Here is a 14,095-nt window from a genome sequence, read left to right as displayed (position 1 = left end):
TCCTGAAAACCCGACTGGATTGCGGCCCTCAAGGAGGGACATTGAGAGCCCTGCATTAGATCATTCCTCTAATTTTTGCAGATCCTTTTTCATATTTTCCACTCCCTCTTCGGTGTCTACTCTGTTACAAATCTTGGTATCATCTGCAAAAAGGCACACTTTTCCTTCTAATCCTTCAGCAATGTCACTCACAAACATATTGAACAGGATCGGCCCCAGCACCGAATCCTGAGGGAGTCCACTACTCACCTTTCCTTCCTCCGAGCGACTTCCATTAACCACTACCCTCAAGGAGGGACTTTGAGACCCCTGGTCTAATGCCTGGCAACTAAAATTCAATGCAAAGAAATGCAGAGTAATGCATTTAGGAATTAATAATTGGAAGGAACCGTGTATGCTGGGAGGTGAGAAGCTGATATGCACGGACGGGGAGAGGGACCTTGGGGTGATAGTGTCTGTAGATCTAAAGGCAAAAAAACAGTGTGACAAGGTGGTGGTTGCTGCCAGAAAGATGCTGGGCTGTATAAAGAGGCGTAGTAAGTAGAAGGAAGAAGGTGTTGATGCCCCTGTACAGGTCATAGGTGAGGCCCCACTTGGAGTATTGTGTTCAGTTTTGGAGACTGTATCTGGTGAAGGACGTAAGAAGACTTAAAGCGGTCCAGAGGAGGGCGACGAAAATGATAGGAGGCTTGCGCCAGAAGATGTATGAAGAGAGCCCTGAATGTGTATACTCTAGAGGAAAGGAGGGACAGGGGAGATATGATTCAGACGTTCAAATACTTGAAGAGTATTAACGTAGAACAGAATCTTTTACAGAGAAAGGAAAATGGTAAAACCAGAGGACATAATTTGAGGTTGAGGGGTGGTAGGTTCAAGAGCAATGTTAAGAAATTCTACTCTACGGAGAGGGGGTGGATGCCTGGAATGCGCTCCCGAGAGAGGTGGTGGAGAGGAAAACAATGACTGAGTTCAAAGAAGCATGGGATGAACAAAGAGGATCTAGAATCAGAAAATAATATTAAATATTGAACTAAGGTCAGATCTGGGCAGACTTGCATGGTCTGTGTCTGTATATGGCCGTTTAGGGGAGGATGGGTTGGAGAGGGCTTCAATGGCTGGGAGGGTTTAGATGGGATGGAGTAGGTTTTAACGGAGATTTCGGCAGTTGGAACCCAAGCACAGTACCGGGTAGAGCTTTGGATTCTTGCCCAGAAATAGCTAAGAAGAAAAAATTAAAAAAATTTAAATAGAATCAGGTTGGGCAGACTGGATGGACTATTCGGGTCTTTATCTGCCGTCATCTACTATGAAAAGGGACAGTTTTGTCGGGCATTGCTTGCATGCTACACTTTTTTTTTTTTAGTTCAATATTTTTATTGAGTTTTTTGAAAAAATATAAGAAACAGTTCAAGTACATGGTATCAAAATAATACATCCCATGTTAAATGGAAGTTTGAAATTCCCTTTAAATTTTGCTCACAAGAATGCTAAAACTTTTTATCAGTAATGGGGATGGTGATTTTCAATTGACTATTAGAAAGTTGATCACTGTTTTACTAGATAAAAATGTCATATGGATCAACAATAGGAAAGTAGGTGGGGCTGTTGGGGGGGAGTGCAATAACATGGCATAATTTTGCAGGAAACCGTATTCACAGAGAAAAATATATGCAGTTCTACGTGGGTAAATATTTTCCAGCCTGCAATTAAAATGTTCTCACACATGGCAAGTATCTATAGACATTTATAAACTGTTCCTTTAATACATAAGCCCTTCAGTATCATCTTTGAATCTGTTCTAATAAATATCAGATTTTTATATTGCTGAGTGCACTAAGGCTCCATTTATCAAGCAGTGGTAGAGCTTTTTTACCGCGGGCTGGTGACATAATTGTTCCGACACTCATAGGAATTGAATGAGCATTGGAGCATTTACTTCGCTGGTCTGCGGTAAACTCTCTCCTGTTGCTTGATAAAAGGAGTCTGGTCCTCTCTCCCTCCTGCTATGTGACTCAATCCTGAGAGAAGTGGACAGTCACATAGCAGGAGGGAGAGAGGACCGGCTAGTGACATGACTCCCGGGGGCAAGAACGAAGGACATCACCAACAGAATCGAGAGGATCCTGAAAGGAGCTGAGACGGAGGAGACAGCAGTGATAATCCACGTTGGAACCAACGATGTCAGCAGAAGAAAATACAACAGGACTACACTAACTGAGCAGTTCAAGATCCTGGGAAGGAAACTGAAGCTGAGGACAAGGAAGATAGCTTTCTCAGAGATCCTGCCAGTACCAAGGGCAGATGCGAGGAGGCAGACCGAACTGAAAGCAATATAAATGGATGGCTGAGGAGATAGTGCGAAGAGGAAGGTTTCCACTTTGTAAGGAACTGGACAACTTTTTGGGGAAAGAACAAGCTCTACAGGAGGGACGGACAGCACCTGAGCATGGCAGGAACGAGAATGCTGGCAAACGTCGTCAATAACGAAATAGACAAGGCTTTAAACTGAGGAGAAGGGGAAAGCTGACAGTCGATCTGACAACGACGCTTCAGACAAGAGTATCAAACGAAGATACTGAGCGGGAAAAATGTAAAGATGGACTTAAGGGCGAGCGGGAAAAATGTGAAAAAGGACCCAAAATGAAATGCAGGGGTCCAAGGAACAAGTGAAACTAGAGAGCAAAAAGAAGAGAGAACAGCAGGAGCTAGAGGGACATGTGACAGCCCATGAGGGGGGTCGGCAGGAGTAACAAACCACGAGAAAAACCAGCAAAGAAAGTAAACGACCGGGACTTAAATTGCTTATACACAAATGCAAGGAGTCTAAGAGCCAAAATGGGAGAGCTAGAAGTCATAGCCAACAAAGAGGACCTAGACATAATTGGAGTCACAGAAACATGGTGGTCTGAGGACAACAAATGGGATGTGGTCCTACCAGGGTACAAACTCTATATGAGAGACAGGACGTACAAGAAGGGTGGAGGAATAGCGTTATATATAAAGGACTCCATTCACTTGACCAGGATGGAAACAGCAGTAAGGGCGCACTATGGGTTAAGTTATCAGGAAGAAATGGAGCTGACATAAAATTGGGACTGTACTATCGCCCACCTGGACAACCAGAAGCAAACGACCAAGACCTGGAAGCAGAATTGAGGCTGAAATGCAAAAGCGGAAGTGTGGTGGTGATGGGGGATTTCAACTACCCTGGGATAGACTGGAGTATTGAACACTCCAACTGCGCGAGGGAAACAAAATTCCTGGAGGCTGTGAGGGACTGTTTCATGGAACAGCTGGTCATGGAACCAATGCGAGGAAATGCCACTCTCGACCTAATCCTCAACGGGCTAGGGGGATCCGCAAAGGAGGTGGTAGTAATAGGGCCACTAGGAAACAGCGATCACAACATGATCCAGTGCAAATTAGAAGTAGGAACATCAAAGGTGAAGAGAACCACAACGACAGCGCTCAATTTCAGAAAAGGGAACTACGATGCTATGAGAAAAATGGTGGGAAAGAAACTCGGAGGCAGCTCAGGGAAGATGGAGACTGTAAAGAAAGCCTGGTCCCTATTCAAGGACACGGTGCACAAAGCACAAAACCTTTACGTCCCCAGGTTTAGGAAAGGGTGCAAAAAGAATCAAACAAAAAACCCGGTGTGGATAACAAATGCAGTGAAGAAGGCGATAGGTGACAAGAAAATATCGTTCAGAAAATGGAAAAAGGACCAAACTGAGGACAACCAGAAGGAACACAAAAAACACCAAAAGGAATGTCACCGAGTGGTTCGGAAAGCAAAAAGAGAATATGAAGAGAGGCTGGCTGGGGAAGCGAGAAACTTCAAACCGTTCTTCAGGTACGTGAAGGGGAAGCAACCGGCGAGGGAGGAAGTGGGACCGTTGGATGATGGAGACAGAAAGAGTGGTAAAGGAGGAAAAAGATAGCTGACAGGTTAAACAAGTTCTTCTCGTCGGTCTTCACGAGCGAGAACACATCCAATGTTCCAGAACCCGAGGAAATCATAAGTGGGGATCAAAATGAAAAGCTTGAGCAAATAGAGGTAAGCCAAGAGGATGTCCTCCAACAGATAGATAGATTGAAGAGCGACAAATCACCGGGCCCGGACGGAATCCACCCAAGGGTACTAAAAGAAACGAAATAGCGGAAACACTCCAGCAAATATGTAACCTATCCTTAAAAACTGGGGAGATCCTGGAGGATTGGAAAATAGCAAATGTCACGCCTATCTTTAAGAAGGGATCGAGGGGTGACCCGGGAAACTACAGTGGACAGCTGAGGATGAGCCAACACGGCTTCTGCAAGGGAAGGTCGTGCCTCACGAACTTACTGCACTTCTTTGAAGGGATAAACAGCCAGATGGACAAAGGGGAATCCATAGACATTTACCTTGACTTCCAAAAAGCCTTAGACTTAAGAAGGATGCTTAAGAAGCTATGGACTACGGGGTGTAAGGGGATGTTAACCGATGGATTAAACACTGGCTGGCAGGCAGGAAACAGAGGGCTGGAGTAAAGGGCCAATACTCAGACTGGCAATGGGTCACGAGTGGAGTTCCGCAGGGGTCAGTGCTGAGACTGCTCCTGTTCAATATATTTATAGACGACCTGGAGACAGGGACAAAATGTGAGGTTATTAAATTTGCAGATGACACCAAACTCTGCAGCAGGGTTAGAACCACGGAAGACTGTGAAGACCTGCAAAGGGACTTAACGAGACTGGAAGAGTGGGCAAAAAAGTAGCAAATGAGCTTTAATATAGAGAAATGCAAAGTCATGCATGTAGGGAAAAAGAACCAGATGTTCAGCTACAAAATGGGAGGATCATTGCTAGGGGTAAGTAACCTTGAAAGAGACCTGGGTGTGTTGGTGGATACAACAATGAAAGCATCGGCACAATGTGCGACAGCCTCAAAAGAAAGCAAACAAAATGTTGGATATCATCAAAAAGGGTATCACGACCAGGACGAAGGAAGTCATCATGCCGCTGTATCGTGCAATGGTGCGCCCGCATCTGGAGTACTGCGTCCAGTACTGGTCGCCGTACCTCAAAAAGGACATGGCAATACTTGAGGGAGTCCAGAGAAGAGCAACTAAATTGGTAAGAGGTATGGAAAACTTTTCGTACGCTGACAGGTTGGAAAAACTGGGGCTATTCTGCCTGGAAAAGGTAGACAGAGACAGATTCTTCAGACTGTGGGGAACCAGAAGTACAAGGGGGCACTCGGAGAAATTGAAAGGGGACAGGTTTAGAACAAATCCTAGGAAGTTCTTTACTCAGAGGGTGGTGGACACATGGAACGCACTCCCGGAGGTTGTGATAGGGCAGAGTACGCTACGGGGGTTCAAGGAAGGTTTAGATAAATTCCTGAAGGATAAGGGGATTGAGGGGTACAGATAGAAGTAGAGATAGGTTATAGGAAAAGTCAGGGACCACCTAACAGGTCATGGACCTGATGGCCGCCGCGGGTGCGGACTGCTGGGCATGATGGACCTCTGGTCTGACCCAGCGGAGGCAACTTCTTATGTTCTTAAATGATAAACAGAGATAAGTACTACATAAAATTAGTTATTAGTTGTATCATTTATTCCATATGAGCTCTCTTTTCATAAAAAAACATTAATAATCACGGACTTAATAACTTGAAGTGCACTGTTTTCTTAGAGCAAAGACAGCCAGCCATTATTTAAATTTCACAAGACTATTGCTTTAAGTCAAAAAGCCAACATTGGTTTTTATGTCTGAGTGGAAATGCAGTGATGTTTTTCACATAGTCCTAAGACAGTGGTTCTCAATCTTTTTTCAGTCAGGACACACCTGGCAAACGATGTTCACATACATAACTTATTGCATACATGACTCTCACAGACCTTTGTTCTGATACATTGTGGCAGTTCTTATGAATTAAATGCAAACATTCTGTGTGCAAAAACGTTATCTCCTCCTCAAAATATGGATACAGATGACAAATGAAGTGAGGTTTCAAGATTGAAGATTATGATTATGTACTGGGGACTTATCCCTTGAGATGCTGTTTAATCATTGAAGCTATGTATCATCTGGGGGACTAGGGAGGTAAATGGGGTGGGGGTGAGTTTAGAGGAGATGTAAAGAGGAGCAACACACCGAAGGGAAATTGGGTGTCTTGTTGTGAATGTTATTATTCCTTGAACCTGGTTATCATGTACTAATGAAAATTAAATAAAAAGATTTTAAAAAAATGGATGCAGATCAGAACTAAATTTATCAATTGGAGACTTAATACTGTGCTCAAACTCTTTAACTCCCAACAAAATATGAACAACCCAATGCTGTATGATGTACTATTTTCTCTAAATTTAAGGAAACGTGGTAAAATAAGTATCATATACTAACTATTAAAAACTCATGTGCATTTAGCAAACCTAATAGTGAAAATTTTTTAAAAAAAATTTTTTTTAGTCTATCCCCCTCTTCTACAAAATCGTGCTAGTGGTTTTTAGCGCAGAGAGCCATGCTGAATAGCCTACGCTGTTCCCAGTGTAGTTATATTAGGTGGTAGGTTGGTAGTAGAGCCGGTGATGTAAAATAGGAGCTAGTGAACAGCAGTTCACAAAAAGGTAAATCCATTCTGGGTAAAAAATTGCTCCTCAACCTGAGGCTCTTCTCCAATAAAAATAAATATATAGACTAAAAATTAAAAATTTTAAAAAAAGAAATTTTCACTTTCTGGTTTGCAAAATACACGTGGGCTTTTAATAGTTAGTACTATTTTCTCTAACAGAGGAAAAAAAGACTTGTGGGCCGGCATCTGGACCTTCCTTTCCCTGCAGTTGCAGTGATGGTGGGAGGGAAGAAGCAGCAGGTGGCAGTGGACCGGGGGGGGGGGGTGTGTTATGAGCAGAAGAATTGACGGTAGGCCAGGCTTTGGCGCTGGAGGGAGGGAGGCAGACAGGCAGGCAGGCTAGCTTCGGCGCGACAGGGAGGGAGCGAGCAAGCAAGGCAGGCAGGCTGGCTTTGGGGAGGGGTGGGACAAAGGCTGGAAGGCAGTGAGGGGGCATAGGAAGGAGAGAGGAAGGAGAGGTTATAAGCAGAAGAAAGACTAGAGAGAGAAATGCCTGAGAGGGAGCTGATGGAGCACAAGGATGAATTGGGGTAAGATAGATGGAAATCGTACTGTATCTTTTTTGAGATATGGCACTTTAACAATTGCTGCCTGGCTGGCCCAGAACTTCCTCTCCGACGTCACAATTGACGTCGGGGAGAAGGCTTGTGGGCTGGCGCCTGGAACTTCCTTTCCTGTAGTTGTGGCAGCGGACAAGGAAGCAGGGAGAGAGCCCATCAGGGACACGGCAGAGGAAATTAGGCCAGTAGAAGAGCCGAAGCAGCGTGTTTAGTGTGCCTGGGACACTGCTGGAGCTGCCAGGTTTGTTGGCCGTGTAGCGGTGGGAGGGTCGGCTGGGAGGGTCAACGGGGGTATCTGGTGTGGCGGGTAGGGTCGGCGGGGGGGGGGAGGGGAGTCACGGCGTGTTAGTGGTGTGGCGGGTAGGGTCGGCAGCAGGGGGAAGTGGAGGAGGGGGAGTCGCAGTGTATTACCTGGCCGGTCCTTTGACGCTTCTTGGCGGCCGACAGGCTTCGCATGCGCACTCCTACCTGCGGGTCCCCACAGCGCACGGAAAACGGGCGCATGCAGGTGGGAGTGCGCATACGCGCTTAGGGCTTTATTATATTAGATGTTCAAATTTGAATATCAAGCCTGATTGAAAATCTACATAGTTATAAAGGTATTGACCATCCTGCTGCAATTGACAACTCTTTTTATTAAATATTAATATTCTAGAGTTAATTATTTTATTGCTATAGCTTTCTGTAGTTTTGAAAACTCATTTTTACCAATAAGACTGTGCTTTAACTTGCAGCTCTCTGTTTGAATCTTGATGTGTAATCAAGTTTATTTAAAATTTGATATACTGCCTTATCAATAGTTTCAAGGTGGTTATACAATAAAATTAGGGGGAGGCCAAATAATAACAAAGACATCATCAATTAAGACAAAAGGACATACTGAAATGAATGGAAAAAAGGGAGAACTACAATATAAATAAAAGAAAGAAAGAAGTATAGGCAAATACAAAAGGTAAGGGTAACACATAGCAGTCCAACTTAAGTGGGCTAAAAGTAAGTCTTTATAAAATCCTTAAAAGGACAATCAAACTTGGAATGCGTCTTTAAAAAGGAATGTTTTAAGAAAAGATTTTAATTTCTCCATGGATGTCTCAAATGGTTAGGCACTGAATTCCAAAGGGAGGGAGCAACAACCGAAAAGATGGAATTTCTTCTCATATTGATGTGTCTGAGTGATGGAACTTGTCTCTCTTGTTTTTTGTTTTTATAGGAACTGCAAACTAAGCAATAATAGTTTTTCAATGGCATCTGTGGATATCTTGTACATTGACATAACAAGAAGATGGGGGATGGACCATAGAGAACCAGGTAATTCTATGTGAGATTAGAGCTTTTTACCATTTTCAATATCTTTAATGTTTGATTTCCTTATATGGCTACGATTGTCTTGAGCTGAGCTCAATTCAACTAGGTACAGCATATTTTAGTAAAAAACATAGCTTAGAGACCTTTCTACTAAGCTGAGTTAGGCACTAATGCACACCTAAAACAGCAAAAATGAGCTAACACAGGACATGCTAAAGTATATTAAACACACGGCCCTGATTATATAAATGGCGCCTAGATCAGCAGTGCCTAGCCAAATTCCACACAGAATTTAACATTTTTTATTTGTTGATGTTATAATTGAAAATGCCTTTAAAAGCCAATTTTTAGAAACACTTAAAAAATGATCATTTCACACAGAAATTGGCACAGCACCTATAGGAAAAATAGATGTGGTTAGGGGTAGAGTTTGGGTATGGAAAACATTAGGTGCCAGTATTTTAGTCCAGGAAAACCTTGGTCTAATATACTTCCACCTACTTTGTAGACGCTTACCAATGCCTAACTCGATTTAAGCAATTTGATTGACAAGTGGTAGGCACCATTTCCCTAGGTGCCTACCAATTTAGGCACCATTTATAGAATCATACCCACAAGCCCTGATTCTATAAAGGGCACCTAATGCTGAGCGGGACTTAGGTGTCCAAACTAAGTGGTTAATGAGCCATTTAAGGGTCTTAACGAGCGATAATTGCCACATGGACGTTCAAAGGATGTGGATGTCACTTTGTAATCGCCTCCACAATTTCATGGACGCCCATTGGGAAAACTCACGCCTAATGGAATAGGTGTGGATGTGGAATGGGCATGGCTTCAATATGGGCTTTCGATTCATTTGCATAACGCCGACCATTGTAGTTGAATGAAAACCAGGTCTACTTTTCAGTATAGTTTGGGCTACACTACATCCTTCAAGTTACTGGTGCAATCCACCCTGGACTATTGCAACATCGTCTACCTGGGTATCCCACGAAAAACAATAAAAAAAACTGAGATTAGTACAAAACACTGCAGTTCGCTTAATCTTCGGACTGTGAAAACAAGACCACATTAGCCCATATTACAAAAAACTGCACTGGCTACTAATGGAAGCGCGAATACAGTTCAAATTTGCATGCATCTGCTTCAAGCAAATCTGGGGCCTAGCACCTTTCTACCTGCAAGCACACTTTGCTCTACACAACCCCACACGAACAACCAGAAGCAAAAACATCTTCGCCTATCCTAAAATTACTGGCTGCAAATACAAATCTTACCTTGACAGAACCTTCATGTTCCAAGCTAACCGATAACAATCCTGGCTGAGAAACTGCATAAATAAAACCAGACAGACCTACAATGCATTCCGAAAATCTATCAAAACCACTCTGTTTGACAAATTCATCAACTAAATAGACTACGCTTTTCCCCCCCTACAAACTCGAAGCAATGCATACTTAACTTCATTTGCAAAAGCTTAAAAACAGAAAAAATAGATACAGACCTTAGCATGGCTTCTACTTCATTGCAAATGGAGGTGTGCAGTTGCACAATGCTGACCTCATTGTGAGATTATCAAGGTGCACCTGCAAGGTAGAATGCCACAATTAAGATATGTGCTAGGATTTGAACTTATGTCCTCTGGAAAATAGGAACAGGACTTTTACCCATTGAGCCACAGCAGCTTCCACTAATATCTTTCTTCCTCACATCTGATATGATAGCTTAGGGATCTGCTAAGCTATGATCTTGTCACCTTCACATGGCTAGGATCACTAAGCTCTCATGGTAGGAACCCCCATGACTGAAAGGAAGCAGCTGTGGCTACCGGGTAAAAGCCCTGTGTTCATCTTCCAGAGGTCATGGGTTCAAATCCCAGCACATATTTTAATTGTGGCATTCTACCTACCTACAAACATACAATTATTGCTCACTTTATAGTACAGTAAACCCCTGCACAACTCATGATTTTCAAATCGCAGACTCGGTAATTCGCAGTATTTTCTAACCATCACTTCCTTATACTAAAGTCATGGTTACACCAATCAGGAGCTGCTTTGACACGCTATCTGGCATGTCAGAGCAGCTCCTGATTGGTGTAGCCTGACTTTAGTAACAGGAAGAGGCAGTCGGAGCATACCGAGAGTGATTTTCTATACCCACCGGCGCCCCAGCTGCCCTCTCCTGCCTTTTGACAGGCGAAAAAACGTATTTGCTGTTTTTCAAAATTCGTGAGGATTCCTGGAATGGAACCCCTGCGAATTTTGGGGGAGTACTGTATAGGATAAATCTGGAGTCTAGCTACTGTTTTGCTTTATTTGCTCTATTGATAGTAATAGTGGTATTCTATTTTCCCTTTATGAATTTTCCTCTTGTACACTGTCCCAAATTATTGTGGACTTTATTCTAGGATTGTTCTTTCCTTAACTTGATGTATACCTTATTTCCTCAAGATTCCTTTACAAGTATTATTTTCTTTGTTGTAATTGACAAATTTGCAAAATAAAAAATAAAGAGCATAACTTTTTAGGTAAAGCAAGGTAAGTTTTCAACAGATTAGAAACAGAAACTTGATGGCAGATAAAGGCCAAATGGCCTATCCAGGCTGCCCATCCGCATTAACCATTCTTTCTTCCTTTCTTTAAGAGATTCCACGTGCCTATCCCACATTTTCTTGAATTCAGACCCAGTCTGTCTCCATTACTTCCTCCAGAAGACTGTTCCACGCATCAATAGGAATCACAGGCAAAGTACACACATGGTTTAAAGCAGGGGTGTCAAAGTCCCTCCTCGAGGGCCGTAATCCAGTCGGGTTTTCAGGATTTCCCCAATGAATATGCATTGAAAGCAGTGCATGCACATAGATCTCATGCATATTCATTGGGGAAATCCTGAAAACCCGACTGGATTCCGGCCCTCGAGGACCGACTTTGACACCTGTGGTTTAAAGGATTCCTACAATTCAGGACCTACAGAGTAAAGACAAACAATGAAAAATCAGAACCCTGGTCCAACCCCTGTGGCGTACCCCAAGGATCGCCATTATCCCCAACACTCTTCAATCTCTACGTTGCATTCCTCAGCACCTGCCTAGACAAAATAGGCTTAATCTCCTATGCAGATGACATCACTATTCTCCTTCCATTTGATCAACCAATGCCCACAATGACAGACACACTACACAGAACTTTAGAAACAGTGGCAACATGAATGAAAGACCACAAACTAAAACTGACCCAGACAAAACAAAATTCATACTTCTCAAAAAAAATAAAACCCCAACCATAACAAACCTAGTAATAAACTCAATCACATACCCCATTCAACCCACTCTAAAACTTCTGGGAATGACAATAGACAGATGCTGCACCATGCAACCACAAATCAACAAAACAATACAGAAATCATTGGCGGTCATGAGAAACCTAAGGCAAGTTCGAAAATTCTTCAACAGAAAACAATTCCAGCTCTTGGTCCAGTTTCTAGTCCTAGGTCTCCTTGACTACTTCAACATCCTCTATTTCCCCTGCCCTGCAACAATGATAAAACAACTACAAACAGTACAAAACACAGCCCTGAGACTAATCTATTCACTAAGAAAACATGACCACATCACCGAGGCATACCTTGACTCACACTGGCTCCCAATTCAAGCAAGAATACTATTTAAATTCTACTGTCTACTATTTAAATCCATAAATGGCGACAGCCGAGCCTACTTGAACAACCGCCTAATCCGGGGGTCGGCAACCCGCGGCTCTAGAGCCACATGCGGCTCTTTTTCACCTTTGCCGCGGCTCCGGTAGTGTGTCACGCGGGCCTGAGTCTTTCAGTGGCTGCGGCGCGCTCCTGAAGAATGGGAGGCGCGGAGGATGACGTGTGATAGTCTGCACGGGGACGCCCCCTGGCCCACGGGACTCCCACGGGGATGAAAACAGAAATAGCCATGCTGAGCAGTGAGCTCAGCACGTACACAGATGAAAGCCTTGCTTGCTGATTGGTCCGCCAGACTTGTAAGCTGCATGCCTGCATCGCCAGAATTTAGGTAGGCTGTTTTCATCCCCGTGGGAGTCTCTCTCGTGCGCTATGGCTCTAAGTCAGGGGTGCCCAACACGTCTATTGCGATCAACCGGTAGTTCAGGAAGGCAACGTGAGTCGATCACAGAGCCCATCCCGGGCTCCGTGATAGACTCGTGTTGCCGTCCCGATCTACCGGGCCTATCAGCCTTCCTCTCCCCGACGTCAAAGACGCCAACGCCGGGCATTAGGCTGTTTTTGTCATTTCGGGGGGGGGGGGGGGTGAGACTCGTAGAGGGAAGGCCTCGATGTCGGCAGCTTGTCTTGATCACCGCTGCTGACGAGTTGCTGAAGAGAGCCGCGGAGCAGGGGGGTGTTGCCAGGTGCAGGTAGAAGGGAGAGGGCCAGATGCAGGACTCGTGGGTGAGGGAGAAGAAGAGAGAGAGAAAGAGAGAGGGGAGGGAAACAAAAGGAAATATTTCATACTGGGCTGGGCCGGAGTGGAGGGAGGGTGGAAAGATTCTAGCTACAGGGTGCAGTAACAAAGGAAAAGGGGGGGAAAGCTGAAAATGGAGATAGTGACACAAAGAAGAGAAAGGGTAAGCAGGACCTACTGAATAAGGATAGAGATACAGAGGGGACATGAAGAGGAGGTGCTTATTGACCCAGTAATGGTGGTGATCTGTGATTTTTAGCAGTACAGTGGTATTGCGGCAGAAACGCCGAACAATTTTCACAAAGGTTGCAGGTAAAGGAAGGGGAAGTGGGCATAGCAAATTTTGGTATGGGGCCCTGTGATTTCTACTTACGTTGCTGTTTTCAACCCCCTGGTAGGCCATCCATGGATAAAGACAAGAAAAGAAAAATTTCTGAAGAAAACAGAGTGTTTAATGATACGTGGACAGAATCATTTGCATTCTCTACTGACTAGACTGGTTTACCAGTATGCTTAATATGTGGTGAGAAATTAGCAATCCACAAAAAGTCCAATGTTGCAAGACATTTCCAGAATAAACACACAGCCTTTGCTGAAAAATATACAGATGGAGATGAGAGACGAAAAGCTGTTGCAGAACTTATCAGGAAGGTTAATATGAGCAAAAATAATTTCAAGAAGTGGGTGAAGTCTGCAAATACCACAACATATGCTAGTTTTGTGGCCGCTCAGGAAATAGTCAAGCACGGGAAGCCCTTCACCGATGGAGAGTATATAAAAGAAGAATTCATTAATATTTCGGAACATCTATACATGGACGTTAAAAACAAAAATGAAATTGTGCAGAAAATCAAAAACATGCCACTCTCTGCGAAGACTGTCAAAGACAGAACCCTAAAAATGGCAGAAAACATTAGCAAACAGCAAATTCAAGACATTAATTCAGTTATGGCATACTCCATTGCCTGTGATGAGTCCAAAGATATTGGTGATATTGAAAAAATAGCGCTGTTCTGCCGATATGTGAACTCTTTTGGGCCACAGGAAGAACTGATTGAGCTGATACCACTAAAAGACCAAACAAGGGGTGAGGATATCTGTAAGGCTGTCCTGGACTTTTTAACTGCTAAAAAAATAAACACTAACCACCTGGTC

At 43.7% G+C, this 14,095-nt stretch overlaps 1 protein-coding gene across 7 annotated transcripts in view; it reads left to right on the top strand.

Moving 5' to 3' along the window:
• TTLL11 (tubulin tyrosine ligase like 11) overlaps positions 1–14,095 on the top strand; it is a 247,354-nt gene that overhangs the window by 200,120 nt on the left and 33,139 nt on the right. For all 7 annotated transcript variants that reach the window (XM_033961090.1, XM_033961092.1, XM_033961094.1 and 4 more), the window contains one exon: positions 8,393–8,490. In XM_033961090.1, the coding sequence (XP_033816981.1) occupies positions 8,393–8,490 (98 nt within the window). The remainder of the gene's footprint in view (positions 1–8,392; positions 8,491–14,095) is intronic.

Source organism: Geotrypetes seraphini, chromosome 10, assembly GCF_902459505.1.
Source record: "Geotrypetes seraphini chromosome 10, aGeoSer1.1, whole genome shotgun sequence".
In the NCBI taxonomy this organism is placed as follows: Eukaryota; Metazoa; Chordata; class Amphibia; order Gymnophiona; family Dermophiidae; genus Geotrypetes; species Geotrypetes seraphini.
The sequence above is the reverse complement of the archived record's forward strand: the minus strand, read 5'-3'. Positions and strand labels throughout refer to the sequence as shown.